The 26,915-nt window shown below is 35.3% G+C and overlaps 1 protein-coding gene across 1 annotated transcript in view; it reads left to right on the plus strand.

Moving 5' to 3' along the window:
* The window catches only part of LOC105121634 (pleckstrin homology (PH) domain-containing protein), a 40,325-nt gene extending 16,120 nt beyond the window's left edge, over nucleotides 1-24,205 (plus strand). The window contains exons 31-64 of the mRNA XM_011020363.1: nucleotides 115-405; nucleotides 1,208-1,858; nucleotides 1,962-2,150; nucleotides 3,132-3,235; nucleotides 3,785-4,071; nucleotides 4,158-4,242; nucleotides 4,336-4,674; nucleotides 5,060-5,416; nucleotides 5,685-6,174; nucleotides 7,156-7,319; nucleotides 8,293-8,452; nucleotides 8,538-8,807; nucleotides 9,529-9,723; nucleotides 10,890-10,932; nucleotides 11,120-11,244; nucleotides 11,350-11,856; nucleotides 12,339-13,109; nucleotides 13,245-13,318; nucleotides 13,397-13,748; nucleotides 13,825-13,923; nucleotides 13,995-14,150; nucleotides 16,049-16,230; nucleotides 16,313-16,825; nucleotides 17,129-17,306; nucleotides 17,400-17,536; nucleotides 18,449-18,575; nucleotides 18,731-18,952; nucleotides 19,032-19,391; nucleotides 21,389-21,547; nucleotides 21,659-21,943; nucleotides 22,046-22,261; nucleotides 22,350-22,402; nucleotides 23,048-23,156; nucleotides 23,593-24,205. Of these exons, the coding sequence (XP_011018665.1) occupies nucleotides 115-405; nucleotides 1,208-1,858; nucleotides 1,962-2,150; nucleotides 3,132-3,235; nucleotides 3,785-4,071; nucleotides 4,158-4,242; nucleotides 4,336-4,674; nucleotides 5,060-5,416; nucleotides 5,685-6,174; nucleotides 7,156-7,319; nucleotides 8,293-8,452; nucleotides 8,538-8,807; nucleotides 9,529-9,723; nucleotides 10,890-10,932; nucleotides 11,120-11,244; nucleotides 11,350-11,856; nucleotides 12,339-13,109; nucleotides 13,245-13,318; nucleotides 13,397-13,748; nucleotides 13,825-13,923; nucleotides 13,995-14,150; nucleotides 16,049-16,230; nucleotides 16,313-16,825; nucleotides 17,129-17,306; nucleotides 17,400-17,536; nucleotides 18,449-18,575; nucleotides 18,731-18,952; nucleotides 19,032-19,391; nucleotides 21,389-21,547; nucleotides 21,659-21,943; nucleotides 22,046-22,261; nucleotides 22,350-22,402; nucleotides 23,048-23,156; nucleotides 23,593-23,940 (8,598 nt within the window). The 3' untranslated portion in view covers nucleotides 23,941-24,205. The remainder of the gene's footprint in view (nucleotides 1-114; nucleotides 406-1,207; nucleotides 1,859-1,961; nucleotides 2,151-3,131; nucleotides 3,236-3,784; nucleotides 4,072-4,157; nucleotides 4,243-4,335; nucleotides 4,675-5,059; nucleotides 5,417-5,684; nucleotides 6,175-7,155; nucleotides 7,320-8,292; nucleotides 8,453-8,537; nucleotides 8,808-9,528; nucleotides 9,724-10,889; nucleotides 10,933-11,119; nucleotides 11,245-11,349; nucleotides 11,857-12,338; nucleotides 13,110-13,244; nucleotides 13,319-13,396; nucleotides 13,749-13,824; nucleotides 13,924-13,994; nucleotides 14,151-16,048; nucleotides 16,231-16,312; nucleotides 16,826-17,128; nucleotides 17,307-17,399; nucleotides 17,537-18,448; nucleotides 18,576-18,730; nucleotides 18,953-19,031; nucleotides 19,392-21,388; nucleotides 21,548-21,658; nucleotides 21,944-22,045; nucleotides 22,262-22,349; nucleotides 22,403-23,047; nucleotides 23,157-23,592) is intronic.
* The last annotated feature ends 2,710 nt before the right edge of the window (nucleotides 24,206-26,915 follow it).

A 26,915-nucleotide genomic window follows, 5' to 3' on the forward strand; every position in this document is an offset into this window, starting at 1 on the left:
ATTTTCTTAATTACTATTAATCTGTTACTTTCTCTGTGATATCTTTTTTGTTTCCATTGTTTAATTTATGTGCGGACACTGAAGTGCATACTTGTATCTAATATTGTTTTTAAGATGGAGGAGTTAAAAGCAGCTCTGACAAGCAGGGATTACCAGATTATCACTGAATGTGCAACATCAAATATTTCCGAGACTCCACACACTGTGCCCCCACTGAACCATGACTCTGTAGCATCTTCTGCTGATGTTGTAAAACCTATTGCTCTTCGGGATCCAAGTGGTGTTGAAGCTGAGACACGGAATAGGGAAGCCTGGATTTCTTTGAAAGTTTCTGTAGCGATCAATCTAGTTGAATTGTGCTTATATGCTGGGGTTGCCAGAGATGCATCGCTGGCCACCATAAAGGTAATGTTTCATTTAATTACATATGCTCTCTCACAAATTTCTTCATAAATTTATCTCCCTTTTGATCTTTACTAGTAGCTCATGGATAGTCTCTGCTTAAAATCATCATGGTGCATGCAACTCTTTTTCCAATCTCCTTTGTTGTACCCTTCATGGAATCAAATGACTTTTGTATCACGTGTTATGGTTGCAATTTAAAAATTATATCTGCAAGAGCCTGTAAGTTACAATAGTGGGCAGCAGCTGTGGTCATGTTTGTTGCAGCCTTTGATGATCTTTCAATTGCTTAGTCTTTTTTTCTTAAAGAGTCTTTTAGCTTATGCATATATTATGGCCACTTGCTAAAGTTTGTTTGCATCAAAATTAACATTGCACTTAATTTAATTACAGAATGTGTTTTTCATTTCCAGTGAAGTTGTCTAAAATTCATATACTAAAGAGAATATGGTATTTGTTGATGATTATGCCCATGATGGCTGCAACTTTTATGGGATGCCTTGATATCTTGGGACACCAGTTTAAATCCTCGTGCCCATGTGTATGCTATCATCTTATTCAGCAATTATTATTTGCCTCTCCCTCTCCCTCCCTCTCTCCCTCTCGCATGCCCACTAATATCAATCTAGCAACATCATTATTAATTGCAGCAATTCAACCTAAGATGAAGTAAAACTACTGCCGCCTTAATTTTCATATTTGTTTTGACAGTTTCATGGTCCAACATTCATCATCCTGCTTATTTTCATTTCTTGCAGTGTTATGTAGTGTTCTGTAGTTAATTTTCTAGCCTGGTTCCATGCAGGTTAGTGGTGCTTGGCTCCTCTACAAGTCTAATAACACAGGGGAAGGTTTTCTCTCAGCAACACTTAAAGGCTTCACTGTGATTGATGATCGTGAGGGAACCGGAGAAGAGTTTAGGCTGGCGGTAGGAATGCCTGAGAAGATTGGTTATAGTCTCCTTCACTTGTCATCTGATGATGAAAACCAGCATATATCTGATTTAAATGTGATGAAACAAGATGAGATCAAACCAGTCCCTACAATGCTCATATTTGATGCAAAATTTGGTCAATACTCAACATTTATTTCTCTCTGTGTCCAACGCCCACAACTGCTCGTTGCACTTGATTTTCTTCTGGCTGTTGCTGAGTTTTTTGTTCCAGCAGTAGGTGATATGCTGTCAAATGAGGAAAGTAGAACCCCCATGCACGAGGTTGATGCAATTGTTCTGGATCAGCCAATTTATCAGCAATCCTCTGCTGAAATCTCTCTCTCTCCATTGAGACCTTTAATTGTTGATGATGAAAGATTTGATCATTTCACTTATGATGGTAAAGGTGGAATATTGCATTTAAAAGATAGACAGGGAGTTAATCTCTCTGCATCCAGCAAGGAGGCTATTATATATGTTGGAAGTGGGAAAAAGTTGCAGTTTAAAAATGTTGTGATCAAGGTTCCACCTTCTTCTCTCATGTTTATGTTCATGCGTAATGTGAGTTTTTGAACAAGTGTATCCTTCCCAGGTGGTGATGTTTTTTGTATATTTGTTGATGCAGAATGGGAAATATTTGGATTCTTGTATTTTTTTGGGAAGTGATAGTGGCTATTCTGTCTCAAGGAATGATCAGGTCCAATTGGAGGGACAGGATGATGCTCCTCTCACTGAATCTTCAAGAAGTATTAATGATCAACCATCTGAAGACACTCTGGTTGACAGATCAACTGAGTTTATTATTGAGTTACAGGTTAAATTTGGTTTTATTTTCTCTTTTCAATTTTTTTAAAAATGTCTCGAATTTTTTTTGTACCAAGATTGAATATAAAAACAACAAACTACAAACTATTTTAAGGAGGCTAACAAATGGATGCCAAGCAAATGGCATTAAAACTCAACTCATCTAAGCTTGAATTCCGAACTAGGGGCTCAATGGATTAGCTGCTTCTATTTAGTTCTGTTATGGGTTAACATCTTTCAAAGGTTGTTATAACATTACATCATTGTTTATCACTTGAGCGCATGTTGTTTTGGTTTACTTTGCACCTCCTCTGTCTTGATCTTTCAATTTGATCACTCTTTCTCATTGGTTCACTTATAGGCTGATGTCAGATATGGCCAGACGATCTTACTTGACCATCCCTTAAAATTTTCAATTAGTGCCACCTCCACCTTCTCATAGCTTTAAGTATATGATCTTAGATATTCTCCTTCTAGTTTGAGTCTTGGATTTGAAGATAGGTTTGATTTCATTTTTTGCTTTGTTATTGGGTGTTTCATATATCCTCTAAGTACTTGATCAAAGCTCCTCTTACCTTCTTTAAGTAAACTTCATATTAACCAAAGTTCAATAAATTATGAAGATGGTCACTGATTCTGGGGGACAGCCCGACACAAGATAATCACATACGCGCACACACACCTGACTGGGTTAAAAGGCAGCTGGGGTGGCTGCTTCCATTGCAAACTCCAACACTTTATTGTTCTCAACTTAAATTTATTTCAGGGCTCATGCAAACAAACCTTATTAAAAAATTTGCACTAGTCTTTAAAACCCCTCAAAGAACCTTTGTCACTCTGCTTAGATCAGTTTTTTTTTTTTTTGAGTTTATTTAATCTCTTAATGCTGTTGTAACCAGCATGGTACCTCAATGCCAGCTGGAGGCAGATGTGTCATATAGCACTGTTGTGCAGATTATAGTGATATTTTGTATCTAATGCTTCTTTGCAGGCCATTAGCCCGGAGCTTACCTTTTATAATACCTCAAAAGATGTAGGGGTGCCATCAAATCTCTCCAACAAACTTTTGCACGCACAATTAGATGCATTTGGCAGGTGAACATGAGCTGATTATTACCTTTTCATTTGTTGATTGCTACAAAATCTTTCAAGGTCTTCATAAAATTAATGTAGCAAAAACTCTGTATGTTTTGGTTATGATGCTTATTCAGTATGTTCAGGCCTAAAAGGATAGGCAGGCCCCCAGTGTGGGCTTACAAGCGAAGAAAGTATGTTCAAGCAATATTCAGTATTTTTATTATGATTCTTATTATTGTATGTGATGGTAGTAAGTCTCTGCTGCTTTGCCATGTACTGTATTTCATTAACTTCTATATATATTTATTCGTCATTTTCAAGAATTTGTTGGTCTTCATCTATTTCTCATGTTATTGTTGTGTGATTGTTTTTGAATCATTCTCTTGCTCTATGTTATGAGTTGTTTCATTTATTCATGGAATGAAGAAAATGGAACCACTATTGACCCTTTTCTATAGCTACAGTTTCCTTTTGTATTGAAGTATGGAAAGTAACTTTGTAGATGTTTGTGAAAATACATATGAACTGATAGAATGATAACATTCGTGGTACTTTGGCTTCTATCAGGCTTGTTTTGAAGGGCAATACGATTGAAATGACAGCAAATGTACTTGGTTTGATGATGGAGAGTAATGGAATTACAATCCTGGAACCTTTTGACACCTCAGTTAAATATTCAAATGCTTCTGGGAAGACCAATATACATCTATCTGTTTCAGATATATTCATGAACTTTACATTCAGCATCTTGAGACTGTTTTTAGCTGTTGAAGAGGACATTTTATCATTTCTGAGGATGACGTCAAAGAAAACAATACCCTGTTCTCAGTTCGACAAAGTTGGAACAATTACAAGTACATGCTAAACTAGTCTGTGTCTGGAAAGATATGAAATTTTTTGAGCCATTGAATTATCACCTGATTATTATTGTACTGTGTAGATCCATACACTGATCAGATATTTGCCTTCTGGAGACCTTGCGCACCACCTGGTTATGCAATTCTTGGTGATTGTTTGACACCATTGTCAGTAGAACCTCTTTTTAACATTTTCATTTTCTGAGATCACTCATTTAGTTCTTTGCGTTGAATATTGTATGACTGGTTTCCACATGACAGGGACAAGCCGCCTACAAAAGGAGTTGTCGCTGTGAATACTAACTTTGCAAGAGTCAAAAGACCCATATCTTTCAAACTAATCTGGCCACCTTTAGCTTCTGAAGAAATTTCTGGTCAAGATGTGGCCAATTCTAGCTTCTTACTAGATAGTTTCTATACCAAGGAAGGCAACTACTGTTCTATTTGGTTTCCTGAAGCACCCAAAGGTTATGTTGCATTGGGCTGTGTAGTGTCCTCTGGAAGAGCACAACCCCCTCTATCTGCTGCTTTCTGCATCTCGGCTTCTCTAGTTGCTTCTTGTTCCCTCAGGGATTGTATTACCATCAATTCAGTCAATTCGTAAGTGTGATTTTTTGTAATTAACTTGTGACATAATTTACATTCAGTTCAATGCATGTAGAAACCAACATGCCCATAGATAGATGACTGCACACATACACATAAATACATAAACGGGCAGGAAACTTAAGTCTTTGATGTCAAACTCCTTGGATCATATTGTGTTATAATGACCATATATACTAACATTTCACTTCCTGGTAGGACAGTTGGAAGGACACACACAATTATGCATGCAATACTTTGTTAGTTGGTTTAATTGTCTTGCCCCATGTTTGGTATAATAACCTCATGTTCGTGGTTGGCAGTTGTTATTTCTTAATCAAATTTATTCTGTGATTAATTTCTTAATGGGTTGAGTTCTAATTTTGTGCTTAAATTTCAGATACCAGTCAACTTTAGCCTTTTGGCGTGTGGACAATTCTGTTGGTACCTTCTTGCCTGCAGATCCTGTGACTCTCAGTTTAATAGGTAGAGCATATGAATTGCGTGATGTAAAATTTGGGTTTCTAGAATCTTCTTCAGCATCCAGTGGCTCAGATGTACAAGCTTCTCCTTCCGGTAACATTGACGTACAACCTGAAAATTCGACAACTGTAAACTCTGGCCGGTGTTTTGAAGTTGTTGCCAGTTTTCAGTTGATATGGTGGAACCAGGGTTCGAGCTCAAGGAATAAACTATCTATATGGCGTCCGGTAGTCCCCCATGGCATGGTATATTTTGGTGATGTTGCTGTTAAAGGGTATGTGCTCTAACTGTGGTTCTCTTACATATGTGTGCTTGGTAATGTGATGTAGACTGTTTTTCAAAAGTATTTTTCAATTGAAAATGTATCAAAATGATTTTTTTTACACAAGCACATGAAAATAATTGAAAATCTCCTACAAAAGCACAAATTTAATTTTTTTCAGATAAAAAACAATTTGAAAAGCAGGACCAACCACAAAAACAAACACGAACATTTTGTTAAAGGTAAAAATGCTAAACCTCCTTGCTCATTTGGAAATTAGGTATGAGCCTCCAAATTCCTGCATTGTCCTTCATGATACTGAGGATGGAGTGCTTTTCAATGCTCCTCTGAGTTTCCAGCCTGTTGGACAGATTAAGAAACAGAGGGGAATGGACAGTATTTCTTTCTGGATGCCTCAAGCTCCCCCAGGCTTTGTTTCCTTAGGTTCTATTGCATGTAAAGGCCCACCAAAGCAATTTGATTTCAGTAAATTAAGATGCATGCGGAGCGATATGGTTACTCAGGATCGGTTCTTGGAGGAAAGCCTATGGGATACTTCTGATGCCAGGTATACAAAAGAACCATTTAGCATATGGTCAGTTGGTAACGAATTGGGTACCTTTCTTGTCCGCAGTGGTTTCAAAAAACCACCAAGAAGGTTTGCTCTGAAGTTGGCAGATCCCAATTTACCAACTGGTTCGGATGATACTGTCATAGATGCTGAAGTTAGAACGTTTTCTGCAGCCATTTTTGACGACTATGGTGGTTTGGTGAGAAATATCCTCTATATAGCTTCCTTTGAATTATCATTAAATCAAAGCCTATTTGAAATATTTGTCAATTAAAAGTAGTGTACTGAACTCAATGATGTGAATCATGACTCTGAATTTGTTTCTGGTAGAAACAAGTCTCATTTAGGATATTTTCCTATTAGTTCTGACTAATTTTGGCATTCTTCCATTCATTTGTCAAGCTTTTGAACTCATAAAGTGGCTCTCTTTAAAAATAATGAAACAAGTATCCAAACCAAAAATAAAAGGATCATTTTAGATTTGCTTACCATAGCCATTATGCATTTTATTGGCCTTGAAGATTTGCTTGGTTGCTTGGATTTGCTTGCTTGGCTTTGCTTAAATGTTGTCAACTGTGGAAGCACCACTATTGGAACCCTAAATCTTATTTTAAGAAAGTTTATGGAAAATGATCTATTGTACTCTGTTCTTCTAGTGACCAAAAATCGAATAGATAAAAATATAAATATTTGAAAATTTTGTATAAAAGAAGTTTCATGTTTAACTTCTTCCTTTAGGACTCCAGATGGTTCTTGGAAAGAATGGGGGATGCAGGTGATTGAATATCAATTCTCTTTTAATTAGCATGACAGCTTTTGAGTATTGTCCTTTTCCTTTGCACTCCTGATGATTAGAGTGGAGGACCTTATTTCTTCGATAGTGTATATGCAAATAACAGATTCTCCAAAATGCTAGTGCCTTTATTGTTCTGTTTTTCTCTGTTCATACCATGAGGGTTTCAATACCAATAGAAAATGTTATTTATAAACCTCATGTCTTGAGGCCCATTACTCAGCAAGTGTGGTCGCTAATGCAATCATCTACGAAAGTGGTCGTCTTGTCAAGTGTTGAATCTATTCTAGTCTATTCTTTTCTAAACCTGTTGATTTGATTCCTCTGGAATATATATTGTGAAGCTTCAGCAAAATGGTCTTACTGATTCTATTGTGGAATTCACAGATGGTTCCATTGTTCAATGCACATTTAACTGGAATAGGTTTCAGCTTGCATGGAAGAGCTGACTACTTGAATTCTACTGCCAGTTTCTCTCTGGTTGCCAGATCATATAATGATAAGTATGAGTCGTGGGAGCCCCTTGTGGAGTCAGTAGATGGATATCTTAGGTAATTCTAATATCTGAATTGAATTAAAATTTGATTCTTTTTGTCCTGTGTGGACAGATATCGGAACTTGATACCAAGCATTGCTAGTTCAAAGGGGCTTTATGTTCCTGTGAGTCACTACAAACCATGTTTTTGCTTCACAAATGTGCAATGCTATCAGATGGCATTCAGTTCTTTTTCTTGGGATAAGCTAAATGCTCTTATTTCTTTCTGAACAGCATTGGTCATGTTGTGGAAGATGCTAAGCTGTTTAGGACTATTTAGGGAGCAGTTATCATATAATGTCTGGGAAATAGAAACCTCCATGCATGCATGGTTTAATATTTGAACTATGGTGGGACATTAAAATAGACTCTAATATGGCACTTTTCAGTGTAGTTCTTAATAACTGTTGTTTGGGTAGCATTCACGATAAACAATTTTACTGTGGTATTTTAGTAAAATGATCCATTGACATGCCTTAAACATCCGTTGTAGGTAGAAATTTCCAGAAAATATATGAAAGTCCTGGGGGAGGCTCACTTACAGCTTGCTTCCAAAATGAATACCTACTTTTGGTGATGGTGGAAGCATTGACTTTTTATTTTCATCATGCTTTAGAAGTTTGGAAGTTAGTTGTCCTGATATTTTTTTAAATTTTTTTGTCCTGATATTTTTAAATTTTTTTTTTCTGTGATCTTAAAGGTCCTATTAAGACAGTTCTCTAGAAGAGTTGTGCCTGAAACATTTTCCTCAGTAATCTGAACTGGCTAATGTACTTCTTTACGTGTTATGAGAGCATATCAATGTGACAGATTAGTTTGGTCATCCCAACCTATTGTTTTTGGAGACGAAAAACCTGATATAATTTTGCACTAAGTGTATGTTATATATTTGTTTAGTTTTTGCTAGTTCCTTTGATTCTTTGTTTGGCTTTTGATCTTAATGCAGTAATTTTATTTCCAATTGATGGCTGATTTGTAGTTAATTTCAGGTACCAATATGATCTTAATGCCCCAGGGGCAGCATCTCAGCTACGCTTGACATCATCCAGGGATCTAAACATAAACGTTTCAGTATCTAATGCTAATATGATTATCCAAGCTTATGCGAGCTGGAGCAACCTTAGCCATGCCCATGATCATAAAAAAAGAGTAACTTCTTCCTCTTCTCTCCTGTGTCTGCTAGCTTTTACTGTATAAATTAACACATCACCTAATGAATTCTCTTGTTAAATAGGAAGCAGTTTCTCCAACACATGGTCTGAGATCTGTCATTGATGTACATCAAAGGAGAAACTATTATATAATTCCACAAAATAAACTTGGCCAAGATATTTTTATTCGAGCAGCTGAAAATGTGGGCTTCTCAAATGTGTTAAGAATGCCATCTGGGGACATGACACCTGTGAAAGTTCCTGTTTCAAAAAATATGATGGAAACTCACTTGAAAGGAAAACTTAGCACAAAAGATAGAACAATGGTGACAGTTGCTATAGTGGATGCAGAGGTACAATTATTTTCTTTCATATCATAGAGGAAAAATCTTGTTCCCAGTGACATGGTCTGATTTTTGGAGACTAGACTTCATTTCATGTGAAACTGTTTTAACTAATGGTGATGCTATGGATTAAATTAACGTTCTAGATTTTCATGTGATTTTCTATTTTGATTATCCACTCTCCTTGATAAGATTGCTAGCTTGGTTTATAATAGGGTAGCATTTAAAAGGACTGCTTCTAAAGATCCAACTTATAGTTTACGGACTTTGCACATTGTGTGATTTGTGCATGCTGGATTTGACCATCACATAGTTTTCCTTTTATGCTCTCTAGGAAACAAGTAAATTGCCATATTTACTAAAAGAATAAGATGAGAGGGCATATACGGTTCAAATTGTTTTTGTAGAGCTCTAGCATCCTCGAATTGGGTTATGGAAGTTCTAGGAAATCTGCATTCATAAGTACAGAATCTATTTAGCTGGTGACAATCATTATTCTAAACAAACCATGTCAAAACATTTCTTTAAGGAATTGATTGAAATGCTGGTTAATAGTGACTTTGATTACCTGGAGTCTGCATTTAAATGTTTTGTGAATGAATCTGTTTATTCCGTTCATTTAACACCTCCCTGTGTAGAGGTGACTATGATCCTTTTGTTATACTGTGATTAATATTCTTAGTGTTTTCATGTATTTTAACCATCCAATTGTTTTAATGTTCTGATGCAGTTGCCAACAGTTAGGGGGTTGACTTCTAATCTATACGTTGTAGCACTCCGTCTTACACCAAACCAAAACCTTGGTAGTGAATCATTGCCTCATCAACAAAGTGCACGTACAAGTGGAAGCATTTCAAACTTCTTGTCTGATGAGCAACAATTGGTCAACTGGAGTGAAATATTTTTCTTTAAAGTTGATTCCCCGGTATGGAATATTACTTGTTTTCTTATTGAATTCCAGTTTGTAAATCTCTTTCCTGTGAACTATTGAAATTTGATGGATTCAGGGGAATATTTCTGTATCTTGGTTCAAACTCTTTTCAAAGATGATAATTCTGCCTTTCCTACCTCATGCAATTTTCCTGAGGAAGAAAAGATAATTGAACTCCTTTTCTTTTTTCCTTTTTGGTTCTGTTGTATCCTTCAACATGTACCACTATTATTGTTGATCTTTTGAGGACATCCTATAAAATTGGATAGTCATTCTTTGTAGTCTAACAACCATGTTAATGCACAACTTTAAATGAGGACATGTTATTTATATTACCATACAGGTCAATCAAACTCGACAGGGTTTATGGCGCTGCATGTTTTACCTTTTGTTATTTCCTCTACTAGTCACTAGGTTTTTTTGGTCTTGCAAATTCTCATCACTGTAATTTGAAAACTTGAATCAGCACACCATTTATGTAATTCATGGTCAGGTGTTTGGAGTTTTGTTTTACAGGGCCATCTTAGTTTATAATTTTCGCTGTGTTGAGTTTTATTTTCTCATTGGTGGTGGTGGGGGTGGAGGTTTGGGGGGCAGTTCAATTGCATTAATTTCTTTTGTTCCTGTACCGCCACATATATGTTCATATTTTCATTTAATCCGTTCTCATAATTGAACAACTTACCATTGATTGACATGGGTACACCATGGCCTTTACTTCTCTATTCAATTTGTATTGTTCTGTCCTGAATGTTATTGTGCTAATGGTCAATGATTGTTCAAATCACCCATTTTCATGTGTGCTTTCTTCTCCTTGTTGTATTATTGTTTACTAAGTTACTCCTGATAAGATAACCTTTGATTGGTTTATCAATTGCAACAGCTAATTCTTTCAGTTGGCATTCATTATATGGTTGTTGATGTGCGCATTTACATCTGAATTTGTTTCTATGTTCTCCTTGTAATGCATGTTGATGAAAGTCCTGAAAACTTCACATGGTTGCAGATGTTCTTCTTCTTTTTTTTTGGAGGTGTTTTTGTGACATGATGTTTAAATGTCTACTTGATGTCCTTTTGGTGACAATTGCATTTATTCTGTATATTGTTCTCTCCCTTCTAGAACGATGATATAATATATTCTCATTTCAAAACATGAACAGGACAAGTACTTGCTGGAGCTAATTGTGACTGATTTGGGAAAAGGTACATCTCTGTATTGTCGTATGATATTTATTCATCTTGTCTATTTCTCCATAGCTTTAAGGTCACTGTTCTGTTGGGAAAAATATTCAATTCCAATAATAGCATTTGCAGGTGATGGACTAAATGGATCTTGTAGCTGAATACACACAAGGCCTCTTCATTATTAACTTGCTCTTTGATTTCACAGGTGATACTGTTGGATTCTTTTCAGCTCCCTTGAATCAGATAGCAGGAAACATCAAAGAAAGCTCTTATGAGCTTGATTATCTGAATTACTTAACCTGGATTGATTTATCTTCATCCAATTCTATGGTGAATGCCACCTTTCATATCTTAATATTTTCATTTCTTTTGTTGGTCTTGTAGAATTTATCTTAGGATCCTTAGTTAATTCTGATGCTAGTGATATTGAAACAGACTATGACTCAAGGAGATGAACACACGAAGTCATCTGGGAGAATAAGATGTGCTGTACTCTTGTCGCCCAGGTCTGAAGCCATGGACAAAGATGAAGTTTTTATTGGCAAAAGAAAATCTGGATTTATTCAGATTAGTCCTAGCATGGAAGGGCCTTGGACTACTGTGAGGCTACACTATGCTGCACCTGCTGCTTGTTGGCGGTTAGGAAATGACGTAATTGCTAGTGAAGTAAGTGTAAGCGATGGCAATATATATGTGAACATGAGGTCTCTTGTTTCAGTGCGTAACAACACAGATTTTATACTTGAGTTATGCCTTGTGCCCAAAACTTCAAAGGAAAACATCAGGAACATCAGGTCACTGAGTATTGCAAGCAAACCTGAAGGTTTACAGATTGATGGTAGCACAGTGCAGACAGATGAGATTTTTGAAACTGAAAACTACAACCCATCTCTTGGCTGGGTTGGCTACTCAAATTATTCAGATGGTGGAGATCTCAATCAAGTGAGTGATGAATATTTGTTTGTTTTCTGTGTGCGTCCTACACGTTTGTTTATGTATTTGATAAGTAATAGTGAATATATATGTACCAACAAAGGGACCAAGGACTTGCCATGAAGGATATGGTAACAATTACAGAATTGACTTTTCATTTTGTGCGTGAAAAATAAATGATTCACAAAATCAGAAAATCATTGTTGTTGACAAAAGATTACCAAGTACACCAATAATATTAGGGCTTGAAAGAATACCTCAAACAATGTAAGCATAACTCTCTTCCAGGCACCATCAAGACATAACTTCAGTTACCTTGTAAAATATTGTGAAACAAATTGAATAATAGCTGAACTGAACTTTTATGTCATTTGGAAGTTCGAAAGCTTAAAACCCTTTCTCTTGGACCTTCTGGTTTTGTCATATTTAGCAAAGTTTGAATTACTGTCTTGATGCCATTATCTTACTTCTAATACCTGTTAATCACACAGGAAATCTCTAGAGTTGGATTACCATCAGGCTGGGAATGGATTGAGGATTGGCATTTGGATACCTTGTCCGTCAATGATGCTGATGGTTGGGTATATTCTCCAGATGTTGAGAGCCTTAAGTGGCCCGAGACATTTAATCCTTTAGAATTTGCAAACCATGCAAGGCAAAGGAGATGGATTAGGACCAGGAAACAAATTTTGTATGATGTAAAGCAGGAAGTATCTGTTGGATCACTGAAGCCTGGAGATTCTATGCCTCTTCCTTTACCAGCCTTGACACAATCTGGTGTGTATATATTGCAATTAAAGCCTTCAAATGTTAGTACTCATGATGAATATTCATGGAGTTATATGGTGGATAAGCCTGGACAACCTGAGGGTTTTGGCGAGCCAAAGGATTCTGGAATATGTATATCATCTCTCACTGAGTCTGAAGAACTATTGTACTGCAGCCAGATAAGTGGTACCTCTTCAAAGGGTTCCCATAAATTGTGGTTTTGCGTAAGCATACAAGCCACAGAGATTGCAAAAGACATTCGTTGTGATCCTATCCAGGATTGGTGTCTTGTGGTCAAATCTCCATTAACTTTTAGCAATTGCCTTCCCTTGGCAGCTGAATACTCTGTACTCAATATGCAGCCACGTGGTCATTTTTTAGCATGTGCTAGAGGAGTATTTTCTCCTGGAGAAACAGTGAAGGTTCACACTGCTGACATAAGAAAGCCTTTATTCCTTTCACTACTTCCACAAAAAGGATGGGTTCCGATGCATGTAAGATTTCCTACAAGCATATTAGTCTCGTTGACTTGTTGCTATATCACTCTCTTTGTTAGCATTGAATACTAATCACCTTTGATTTATTTTATTAATGTTTTTTTCTGAAGTTTTCACCAATGTCTTGTACAGGAAGCTGTTCTTATATCTCATCCTAGTGGACTTCCATCAAAAACAATAAGCTTAAGAAGTTCAATTTCTGGAAGGTTCTGAAACATGCTGCATAATTTGTTTTACTAGAATGTCTTTGAAAAATATGTGCTTACAAATCAGGTAATATGCAGGATTGTCCAACTCGTTCTTGATCACAATTATGACAAGGAACAACCACTGCTAGCAAAGATCATCAGAGTCTATGCTCCTTATTGGTTTTCAATCACCAGATGTCCTCCACTTAGATTTAGGCTTGTAGATCTAGCGGATGAAAAAAATCCACGAAAAATTGCTCTTCCATTTAGGTCCAAAAGGAGAGATGAAGAAATTCTCGGGGAAATAATGGAAGAGGAAATATATGAAGGTCATACAATTGCTTCGGCATTGAACTTTAATTTGCTGGGCCTGTCAGCGTCTATCACTCGATCTGACCAGGAGCAGCACTTTGGCCCTGTTAAAGATCTTTCTCCCCTTGGTGATATGGTAATCAATTTTTTTATCTATCAAGCTATCAATTTCTAATGTCCTTGTTCTGATCTCACCTTTTTTGGGTTGTTAGGATGGCTCTCTGGATTTCTATGCTTATGATGCTGATGGTAACTGCATGTGGCTTTTTGTTTCTACAAAACCATGTCCTTACCAATCTGTCCCTACTAAGGTAATGCATAATATACAGAATTTCAGAAATCTTCCCAACTATTTGTGTTAACTCATCGTTTTATTCTTTAGGTAATTTATGTTCGGCCATTCATGACCTTCACAAATAGAATTGGTCAAGACATGTTTATTAAGCTAAACAGTGAAGATGAACCAAAGGTTCTACGGGCATCTGATTCAAGAATTGCCTTTGCATACCGCAAAACCACTGAAACTGATAAAATCCAGGTTAGTGGATTGCCTTCAGAATTCTAACCGTTAATATTTATCGATTTCTTTGGAGATAAGGAATTTTACTTGTGGAGGAAATAGATATGATATCTCCTAATTGATAATTTTTCTACATGCACTGTTCTTTTCTTCATTTTATTTTTATTATGAAATGGTTTGCTTCAGAAGTTGAGAATGTCTCATGAAAGGGTATTTAGTGTACGACTCTTCTAGATTCAGCTAAACCAAAACCATTGAACCATTCAACTCAGTTTTTTTAGCGACTGAAAACAATGATCAAACTTTCTTTATCATATGCACCCAAGGAGAAAATATAATTTTTCTTGAATTGACAAATATCATGCCTATTATCAGGTGTTCCTCAATTTTATAAGAGTAAAGCAACTTTATCTGCAAGTCATTTCTTGAGTAAGTTCAAAAGGCTAATCTTGAACCATCAGAATTATGAGAAGGGTAGAATCAAAATTTGGGATGCATTATTGTTCCACTACTTGTCTCCCTTCTTGGCATACTTACTTCTTTAATGCAAATTTCATATTTAATTTCTAATAACATGTTCTGAGGATCTATATATGTTGACATTGGTTGTTTATGGAGCTTAACCAGAAGCATGATTTTTCTATGTTTGTATGATTGTAGTATGTTTATCATTTATCATTTGATTAATTGTTTATCATGCAATTGTGGTGCATGTACTTTGTCAAAATTTCTATTTGAATTCCTATAGTTTTTCTAGCTGAGTGTCTTAATTTATGAAAAATGATCAATCAAGTGCATTGACAAATCAGTGATCAATATTTTGTAAACAAATGCACATAATTTATTGTTATTTTAAATGTACAAGAATTCAAATAGAAAAGAAAATGCAAGTAGGGATACCTAGAAGAAATTTTGATAAGTGTGTAGTTTTTGTAGAAATTTTTTTATTCTACCCTTCTCATTCCTTGGATTTATTGTTTCTGAATTAGTGAAAAATTGGCCTAACTGTACTGTTAATAATATTATATTGCAGCACCATATTTAAATTGGTAAATCCCTTTCATTGATTTGATTGGTATTTTCTGTCTATGCATCAGTATCCAGTAAACCATGTAACTAATAACTAATATGATGGACAATCTAGGTAGGCTAATTTTTAAACTAAATGATCTGTCAAGCAACATATAAGAAGACTTAAAATTTCAAATATCCCTTCCAATCATTTTTGTCAAAATATCAGCGATTTTTTTCTTTATTTCTTCTGTTAAATTTGTCTATATACCTGCTATATACAGTAGTCCTTGAACTTTGATAAATTTTCAATTGAGTCCTTATGTTTTTCATTTAGCTGTTTTATTATTTTTATAATCTTCAAGTTAAAGCTTCCACAATCAAAGAAAAACACTGATGGAAAATTGTAAAGAAACTGCTTGTTTACAATTAATGCATGCCATATCTTCAATTTTTGTTAATCGCAAATGATGTTGTAACTTTGAGGGACAGAATAGATAAAAAGAAGTTTTATAACCATTCGATTGCTTCACAAGTTTGGGGGTGGTTTTAGAATTTTACTGCTAAAATAGATGGTATATTTAGGGGATAGGGAGAACCTCAACAGTGGTCTATTCTATCATAAAACCAGTGAATGTTATCTTGTGTTTCCTAAAAATAGATTATATTTCTTATCCCTATATTCAAGACAGCAGTTTGGTACATGAAATGTTGCATGGAAAAACAGCACCTTTAGGATCTTTTGAAGGTCTAGCGACAGGCAAACTGGACACTTATGATTTTGTGTTCCTCACAGAAGGGAGTGCATAATTTTCAAACCAGCACATATGAAATTATAACTTAATTAAATAGTGTGGTGAGCTATATTTATTTTCTAGTCAAGTTACATATTTCGCGATTCCTAGGTTCGGCTGCAAGATACAGAATGGTCGTTTCCAGTTCAAATTTCAAAAGAGGACACTATCTTTCTGGTTTTGAGGGGTCAAAATCATAGTTGGAGAATTTTTAGGACAGAAATACGAGGATATGAAGAAGGATCACGTTTTATAGTTGTATTCCGCCCTGGATCATCAGATGGTCCCATCAGGTAGTTATGCTGCATTTCTCAAAGCACCTGCACATATGTCACCTATCCATGCTGTGGCTGACTTGCAACTTTCATTTAACAGAATTGAGAACAGAACTGACAAGATGATAAGCATTCGGCAATCTGGGTTTGGAGACATTGCCTGGATTAAGTTGGAACCTCTTTCAACAAAGAAATTTGCTTGGGAAGATCCATATGGTCAAAAAATTGTTGATGCCATGGTTGATAATGACAGTAGAAATAGTATTTGGAAACTTGATATGGAAGGGACTGGGATATCTTCTGCTGAAGATGCTGAATTAGGATTGCGGTTTCATGTTGTAGAAATGGGAGATGTCAAGGTTGGGAGGTTCACTAATTATCAAGGTTCAACTTCACATGAAGAAAGCAGGTCTCTGACACCTGCTGGAAACTGGGGAACCTCACATGTGCAGAGCGCGATGCAAAATGCTGCAGCACCTATAGAGCTTATAGTCGAGCTGGGAGTGGTTGGGATTTCTGTTGTGGATCATAGACCAAAAGAGCTCTCTTACATGTACTTGGAGAGAGTATTTGTATCATATTCAACTGGCTATGATGGTGGGTCTACCAGCAGGTATTTCTCATGATGTTCAAAAATGTTGTTTTTTCCATGTGCAGTTATTGAACATCACTCGCTGTATTTATGTGAATCATTTTAATAAATTAAATGGATTTTTTGAATCTGGGGGGAGACCAGAGAGGGGGGCAAAATTGCTTTCAATTTTTGTTTCTGTAGGTCTTCACTATTATACATCTGTTTATTAATTAGCATAACCTCAGAAACCTTTAAATATCTTCCAACTTTACACTCCTTGAATCTCCTCATTTTGAAATTGGTGCTTGAACTAAAGGATCTGGATATGTGCATTTGTGGCAGGTTCAAGCTCATACTAGGTAATTTGCAGATTGATAATCAACTCCCTCTAACATTGATGCCAGTGCTGTTGGCACCCGAGCAGACCACTGATACCCATCATCCTGTATTTAAGATGACTTTTACAATATGCAATGAGAGCACTGATGGCATCCAGGTCTACCCACATTTATATATACGGGTAATGCTTCGTGAAAGTGATACTTGAAATGTATATGATACTGTGCTTAGGAGAACAGTATGATCTAATTTAATATCTGCATGGACATGCTAGGTTACTGATAAGGTTTGGAGGCTTAATATTCATGAACCAATTATCTGGGCACTGGTGGATTTCTATAACAATCTTCAGCTAGATCGTGTACCCCAAAGTTCTAATGTCACAGAAGTTGATCCAGAGATACATATAGGGTGAGATTTTCATTTCCCATCATAACTGCAAGTGGGAGAGTGCATTGTTACTGCAATGCTGAATGAAAGATTGATTTACGTTTTCTACTTTAAAAGTCTTGGCTTGGTTTTGCCTAGGACATGTTGCCTGGAATTTCCAGTTTCTTCACCTGTATCTTCTGATATCTGATAGTGCATTTTTTATTTTGATGTCTGAAGTGTTGGTCATCTTAAACTAGATATTCAAACACTTATAACATTGATGTTTATTAAATTTAGGGGTGTGAAACTCTTTGTTGGGAAAAGATGATGAAGCGATGGTTTTGCTGATATTTTCCTGATTTTGGCCGCTTTCCAACGTTAACACTGTCGCGCGCGCGCGCGCGCACATTCAAATATGTTTTTTTTTTCCTTAACTGAACTCGTTAAAAATTACTAGTCATTTATCTACCCTTCACATTCTCTTTTGTTTAAGAAACCAAGCATATTGGACTCTGGCTTCAAAGCATTGGTGTCTGTTTATTCATGTTTGGCGTGGTTTTTGTAAAACTCATGGTTCCTAATACTTCAATTGGGATCATCACTTCATATGTTTGATACTCTTCCCTAATATTTGCACTTATCATATATCCTTTACTGTAATTGAATTGATGAATTTGTGTAGCTATTGAAAATTCTTGTGAGGAATGTTGGCTGCTTTTGATTTATTAGAGCAAATTTGACTCCATTCACAAATGTCATATTGTGATAAGCCAGTGCAACTGTAGTTACCATTCATATATTAGCACAATCATGCAAGGTATTCACACGCATACATGTTTATTTTTGTAGAGTGAAAAGGTTTTCGTTCTTCCCCATGGAATCTTCTATACTTTGAATGTTCTTTGGACTTTCTTCAAAGCTATAAATTTTCACCCTTTATGGTCTTTACAGGTTAATTGATGTTTCAGAAATAAGGCTGAAGGTTTCCCTGGAGACAGAACCATCTCAGAGACCTCATGGGGTTCTAGGTGTATGGAGCCCAATACTGTCTGCTGTTGGAAATGCACTCAAAATTCAGGTTGGATGATTGACTTTTAATTAAAAGTAGTGGTAACTTCCAAGTCAACTGTTTCTCATTGTAAGCTGCAAGATTTTCTGTCTTCAAATAACATGAAGATAAACTGTAGCCCTTTTTTGGAAGTGAGATATAACATTTTGATATCTTCAATTCAGGTGCATCTAAGGAGAGTGATGCATAGGGACAGGTTCATGCGAAAGAGTTCCATTGCTCCTGCCATTCAAAATCGTATATGGAGAGATCTGATACATAATCCTTTACATCTGATATTTTCTGTAGATGTACTTGGTATGACAAGTTCCACATTGTCTTCTCTTAGTAAAGGGTTTGCCGAGCTTTCAACTGATGGACAGTTTCTTCAATTACGCTCGAAGCAGGTGTGTGTTTACTTTGTTTAATCAAGAAACTTTATTTGTGTATTCTGGAATTGTAAACAAGGTCTTGGCACTCAAACAGGTTGGGTCACGAAGAATCACTGGGGTAGGTGATGGAATTATGCAAGGAACAGAAGCTTTTGCACAAGGTGTTGCCTTCGGGGTATCTGGAGTTCTGACAAAGCCTGTGGAGAGTGCCAGACAGAATGGATTCTTAGGACTGGCTCATGGACTGGGGCGTGCCTTCATAGGATTTATTGTGCAACCTGTTAGTGGGGCCCTAGATTTTTTCTCCTTGACTGTTGATGGAATAGGTGCTAGTTGCTCAAAATGTTTAGGGGCTCTTAATAACAAGACCACTCCCCAGAGGTTCAGAAACCCACGGGCTATTCGTGCTGATGGTATTCTGAGAGAGTATTCTGAGAAAGAGGCTTCTGGTCAGGTACAGTTTCTATTGCTTACATTAAAAGCTGTTGTGAGAGAGTTTGTTATCTTTAGCCAAGTAGAATGAAAGGTTAAAGATCAAGGAAAATAAATTTATCAGATGTTATAAATTTTAAAACTGTTAGGTTTTACTTTCATAAGCCTTTGACAAGTTTAAAGTGATTTAAAATATTTGACACAGTTTGGAATATTTGATAAGGTGACGATTCTTGTGCATGCTAGAATGAAATGGGTGGATGGGTGGATTCAATATTACTTGGTATTACTTATCAATGAAAACATGTTAGAATGAAAAGAAAAGGGGTGGTGGAGGATTTTGTTATTCACCATTTAAGTAAATTGATAACCTCTGCATGATGATATTGGATAGGTGTCTCAGATTAAAAAAAATAAATTTGAAGCTTTCAAAGATATAAAATTTATTATGCTTTCAGTAAATTTTACCTTTTGCATTAGCTATAGAACACGACTTGAAAACTATCATATTCTTATGCTTGCTATCAATCCAATTAAAAACTTGGGGTGGAAACACTCTTCATATGAACAATGAATAGCCCCAGCTCTTCTTTTTTTCATTCCTATTTTTTTTTTTTTTTAATTGGGTCCTTTTGCTTCCCATTTAATAAACCTCAAATATTTTTTCTTCACCTGCATCTTTTTTTTTTTCCTTTATCTTTTGGGTCCTATTGCTTTTCATTTAATAATTGTTATCTAGTTTCACAAAATTAATGTTTGGTAGACCATGAAATGGTGTTTAAATAATAAACACTCAAGGCAATACGAGATGGAAGAAATATTTTTTGATGAAAATACAACATAGAAGAATGACAAGCCACTATCAGTTGCAATAGTTACCCACATTAAGTCAAGACTTTTTTTTATTTAATTTTTTTTTTTTTGTGGTTAGCTTGCTCTCTGGTTGCTAGGCCTTTGAGATCATGAGCGTTTTTGATGTTTATATAATGCTCAATTTAGCAAAATAAAATTTTATTTTATTGATTCAAAACTAATAAAACTTTTGAGACCCATTACAAACTGAAAGAAATATTCTGCCCTTTTTTTAAAAAAGAAATAACATTTTTATCTTAGCTTATTGTGAGTCGAGGCTTTTAGGTCGATAATCAAAAAAATTGTTATCATTTATTAGAGTAAAATTTTTCTTAATGGTAAAAAAACTTTAATGCCAACACTCCTTTTGCATTGAGAAAAAATGCTCCATCCCACAGCGTAGCACAGGGAATCAAACTAGTCTTTTTTATTGCAAAGTTAAGTGGTAACCTATATGTAAATGTTTTTGGAATTTGTCGTCGTTCTCGATCTTCCTTTCCTTTTTCTATTTTTGCTCATTGTCTGACTATCTTTGTACTGAAAAACATATTATTTTACGCAAATATAATGAAGATATAGAGTGAAAAAGTTTTTTCTTTACTGTTACTTCAATGATCAACACTCACAAGATGAAACATTTTAGCACAAAATTAGATTTCCACTTGGAGACCGCATATCATTCTAATTTAGCCTGCCTGTTCATTATAGTAGAAGTGTTACACATGTTGTGCTTATTTCTGTATGCAGTTCACATGATCTACCAGTCTAGAATCTGAATATAGTAAACATGAGCGCATCTCAACAAGGTCAAAATTGTCATGGTCACCATAAATTACTGTTCACTGGGCGGACCGTCTCTTGAAAGAATTGAGAGGAATTTAATGGTGGCCAGGAACATGCATGTTCATGTGTGAGCAAGGGAGATCCAAAATATAACCTTTTCTTCCATTGCCAGATTGAAAAAATAGGAGGTAGAACTTTTCATCCAATTGATGGAATTAAAGTCCTGCATTAAGCTTATTGGGAGGATGGTCAGAACACGTAATTAAATGTCTATAAATTAAGTCTTTAGTGTCCTAGTCCTAGTTCTTGGATCATCTAAGGAGGAAAACTTGCTAACACAATTCTTGATGATATGTTTCTTAACTTTCTTATTTTGGTTCCCAGATGATACTTTACCTTGCTGAAGCAAGTCGACATTTTGGCTGTACTGAAATATTCAAGGAGCCCTCAAAATTTGCATTGTCTGATTACTATAAAGACCATTTTTTTGTTCCTTATCAAAAGATTGTTCTAGTGACAAACAAACGAGTCATGCTGCTTCGGGTTTGTCTCATGAATCTTAATTCATTGCTTGCTAGTCATCTTAATATTTAATGTCCTTCCTAGTTATCATTGCTAATCTGACACATTCTGTTCCTCTCCTCTTGTGTTTAGTGCTTTGATCTAGACAAGATAGATAAGAAACCTTCCAAAATAATGTGGGATGTGGCATGGGAAGAGCTTATGGCCCTGGAGTTGGCAAAAGCAGGCAGTCACCAACCTTCGCACTTGCTCCTCCATCTTAAGAGTTTCAAGAGATCGGAAAATTTTGTCCGGGTCATAAAGTGCAATGTTGGAGAAGAATCAGAAGACATGGAAGCCCAAGCTACTAGGATCTGTTCAGTTGTACGTAGAGTGTGGAAAGCATACAAGTTTGACATGAAAACCCTTGTTCTAAAGGTGGTTTTGTGTAAATCATTAATTTTGTTAAAAAAATCATTGAAATTGAAAAGTAATGTTAGACTGCATATACATAATTCTGATTGTGTTTTGCCTGTTTAGGTTCCTTCAAGCCAGAGACATGTCTATTTTGCTTGGAGTGAAGCTGATGGTAGAGAACCACATAATCCAAATAAAGCTATTATCAAATCAAGGGAGCTATCTTCATCAAATTATGCATCTGAGGAAGGGAGATTTGTTAAACATGCAATCAACTTTTTCAAGATTTGGAGCAGTGAACAAGAATCTAAAGGCCGGTGCAAACTTTATAGGAAGCAGGTGCTTCTAAATTATCAAGCTATGCCTGATTGTTGTTTTAAATTTGTCCATGCTGCATATAAATGCAAAACTTCACCTGGTTTTTCAGGTTACAGAAGGCGATGGAATATGTAGCATTTGGAGACCCATTTGTCCAGACGGGTAATTCTGGTTTTTACTTTATATTCTTGGAAATCCCATATTGCCACTAATAGCTGTTTTCTTCAACTTGCTACTTCAGCATGTCACTCTTCAACATCTTATAATGGGGGTTACATCAAACTATTAGGTGTTTGCTTAATAATTATTTCAACCCTCTGTTTAGGAATAGAGAACATTGTTCTGTTGAAATGGGTAACTAAGATTTTGTGCTCCATAATTCATTGTGGATGAGAAATACAAGGTATAATAAACTCCCTTTTGAGATATCGTATACCCAGTAAATGAAAAATTGATAAGCAACGTGTGGTTGCAGTTTCTTTTTATTCTTATTCAAGAGTTTATATTTGTTCTTAATGGTGAGCTTCCATGCAAGGACATTGGAAGGGGCTGGGGTGTCTTGGTATTGATTTCCCTGGAACCATATTTTCTTGAGTAATGCTTTGTTAAAGTGAAAGGTTTTAACAAATAAATGACCAGGAAGTTGAATTAAATTAACTGCTTTTTATTGTCTGTTTCTGGATGTTCCATATAAATTTGTTGTTTTCAGGAGGCCGCCTTTTCTTACCCTTGTTCATGTTTTACAGTTTTTGCTTTCAGATGTTTTTTTCAGTCTATTTTGAACCAGAAATGTCACTTTCCTTGCAGGTATATCTCCATTGGGGACATTGCTCATGTTGGCTGCCATCCTCCAAACGTGGCTGCTGTTTATCGGAACACTGACAGACTGTTTGCACTTCCGCTGGGTTATGACCTGGTAAGAAGCTTCCATCTATTTCATTAACAAAAATCATCAACCAAGTGTGAGCCCTATTTTATAGAATCTTACAACTGGCTTGGTCAGAACCCATATGGCATGAGTTGGTTCGTTTAAAGAGTGTATTTTTTCAGCGAAGTAATATCTTGCATGTAGTTTTTCCTGCTTCCTGCTCATTGTGAAGTCAAATATCACAACCGTAATTGTGGTTTGATTGATCCAAGAGCGGTAGTGGGGTTCAATTTTTGTTCAAAGTGCAAACCCATTCAGGTGGGTGACATTTTTCTTGTTATTGGCTAACAAAGGGGTTTGGCTAAAGAATTTGAAGAATGGCTAATAATTTTTCCATGCATTTCAAAGCAACCAATTCTGATGTCCATGAGTAGAACATCAGCAATCATTTGCCATAAAATATGCATAACCTGGAGATTTGCAGGTGTGGAGGAATTGTCAGGATGACTACAAAGCTCCAGTATCTGTTTGGCATCCACGGGCTCCAGAAGGATATGTATCTCCTGGATGTGTTGCTGTTTCCAACTTTGAGGAACCAGAACCTTGTTCGGTATACTGTGTGGCGGAGTCACTAGTGGAGGAAACAGAATTCGAAGAGCAGAAAGTTTGGTCTGCTCCAGATTCATACCCATGGGCTTGTCATATGTATCAGGTCAGGAGCGATGCTCTTCACTTTGTTGCTCTTAGACAGACAAAGGAAGAATCTGATTGGAAGCCAATGAGGGTGGCTGATAACCTTCCGACTCGGTTACAATTATCAGAACCTCGGTGAACCACGTCTTCCTCTGGCAGTAAATACAATTGTAATAGGGACTGTTTGATACAAGGACATTTTTTAAGTTTTCCAAAATAGTGACTCTTGCTCCCAACAGGAATTGCACGAATTGCACGCTGGGAGAGTGAATTTACATGAACATCCAAGAGGCTACTTTTTGTCTTTTCTGCTGCTTCTTTGGATATTGTTTTGGATTATGATCCCGTAGGCTCGCATTGTGTAGCCTTGTATACTCAGAAGGTCTAAAATACGTGGTTTTGGCAAAAAATAAAACACAAATTAGTGAAGATTGTTACAAATACGGAGGGAAAGCAAGCAATTGTGATAAAATCAAAACAATAACATAAAGCATTAAATAAAAGAATTTTTAGAATGCTGTCTGGTAACCTGTTTGTATATGTATGCCGATTGGAAATCAAATCCGAATAAAATATTACTCCAATTTCATCTTAATTTTTGTTTTATTTTAAGTTGATTATCAAGTGCTACAAGCTCAACCATGAAACAGTCAAACAGATAAAATTGTGAGTAAGACATGCAATATATTCTCTTGATTCAAACATGCAATATAAAGAGGTAACTTTGTGTTTACCAAGGAAAAATGATTAAGCTCTTCAAGTTGCATGTTAATTTCTATATAAAACAACTCTGCGTGGTAATGATGCAAGTTTGTTAATAATTGAGTATTACATCTTGATTGATCATGAATGATAAATATATCATTCATTTTTGAAATATCAATTAAAGATTGATATCCATCATTCCTCATCATTTTCTTTATAATGCTTAAGATAATTTATTTGTGATTCCTATTATATTCTTTATCAAATATAAATTAAAAATAAATTTATAAGATTGTATTGAGTTAAGAAGTGCAAAAACTTTGCTCTTTTTTTTTTTTTAATCTTCAACAAGGACCTTAAGCACATCAATAATGGAGGCAAACAATATAATTAGATTTATCAAAGATTCATGATATGAGTCCCAATATATATAACCAAGTGGCAATTGAATATCACTATTATTAAGTGCTTCAACTATTTTGCTATGTTCTGTTACTTCTCGCAAAGAGTATCTCTTCTCTTACATGAAGCTTTCATAACATTTGTCAAACTAGAAACCACATTAAATAAAAAAGCAATATAAGCATGGTTTTTTCCCACACCAACAAGTGCTAGTTGCAATTGATGGGCAAAACAATGAATATAATATGTGGATGGATTTTCCTTCATTATTAAAGCTTTCAAGCCATTAAATTCACATTGCATGTTATTAGCTCCATCATAGCCTTGTCAATGCTGATGTGATATACCAAGTCAATGTTTGGCAAATAATGCTTTAATTGCCTCCTTAGACGGTAGAATAGTTGTGTTTTTAACATGCACAATACCAATAAAAACATTTAATAACACATCCATTCACATCTACATAGTGTAGAACAATAACCATTTCCTCTTTAACTAATAAATTATGAAACTTAATAATTAAAATAATGAAGAACTCACGACCAAGATCATTCAAGATTATATTAGTGGTTTCTATTATAGCAGCATGTACAAAAGATATTTGTCAAAAACATCTTTGATTCCTTGATTATGATTAGCAAGAAACCATAGAAACTTATGAAAGTTTCCTTAATTCTTTAAATCTTTATATTCATAACGACCATGAAATGCTAATTCTTGACACAAAAGAAAATGAATACATTCAATAATTGCAGTCAATTAGGTTTGATAATCTCTTTGAGCTTGATTTGAAATTCTGGCATAAGCAACTTCAATGTGTTGCCTTTGATTCATCAAATCTTGGTATTCCTTCCAGGCTTGGTTGTAAGCATTATTAGGACCTCCAACATGAATCTTGAATTTTTTTTTATTCATCCAATTGTTAATCTCATACCAACAAAATAATCACCACTTGCTTGATTTCTCATATTCAGCTTATAGAGATAACAACATAAGTAAAATGTTGAATCATCATCCTTACTATACTCTAACCAATATTCCCAATCTTTTTTTGTGGAAAATTATAACTATGAGGTTGACAAATACCTTTTTGCAATTAGACTTTTTGAACTTTGTTTATATCACTAGGATGATATTAAAAAATTTTCTTTGTTAGCCCATGTCTAAAGGAAAATCATCTAAATTGAGTTATGTACAACTTGTTTTTTGATAAAGTGCCTCCACTATTGATAGAAAGCTATTGGAAGTGATTTTATATGTTTTTCATAAATTAATTTGAAGTACTAGTAAAATTAAGGAATTTGAAAAGGATTATGAGTTGATAACTCAGGCCACCATAATATGGCCTTTCAATATGCTTAAAATACGACTTTACTTGAAATAAAAAATATTTCATAACTTTTTCTAATCATATTTTCTAATGTTATTACTTTTAAACCATAATTGCCATATATTTTACATGATTATTTTTTATAGTTAATTATTAAAAATAAATATTTTATAATTAAAATAGGGGACTAGAATAACATGGTTATTGTATTTGGTGATTTTTTTAGGGAATTTTAGGGTCATTTAAGTGAATGATATATTTAGATTTTTTATTAAACTAGGAATTAGATACCATCTGAGATACATTGTTTTCAAAATTCAAACTTAGCATGATTAGAACTTCAAATATGGGTATCCATATTAATTTTCTCAAAGATGTTTTTCCTGCAAAACAAGTCCTTGTATAATTAAAGGATTTTTTTATGGTTAAAATAGTAAATTGATGAGAAGAAAAATAGAGAGAGAGAAAGAGAAAATAAAAGAGATATATAAGAGAAAAGATTTTGTACAATGGTGAAGAGGATGTTCTGAATGTTTTGTTGTATAGATGGTGGTGTATACATCTAACATTTCAAGATCACATGATTTACTTAACGATGTAAGTAGGAGCAGTGGTAACTCACCTAACAATTAGAGGATATGAAGCAATGACTTTCCTAATTATAAATAGGCGTGGTG

The sequence above is a fragment of the Populus euphratica genome, unplaced genomic scaffold, assembly GCF_000495115.2.
Source record: "Populus euphratica unplaced genomic scaffold, PopEup_1.0 scaffold25.1, whole genome shotgun sequence".
Taxonomy (NCBI): Eukaryota; Viridiplantae; Streptophyta; class Magnoliopsida; order Malpighiales; family Salicaceae; genus Populus; species Populus euphratica.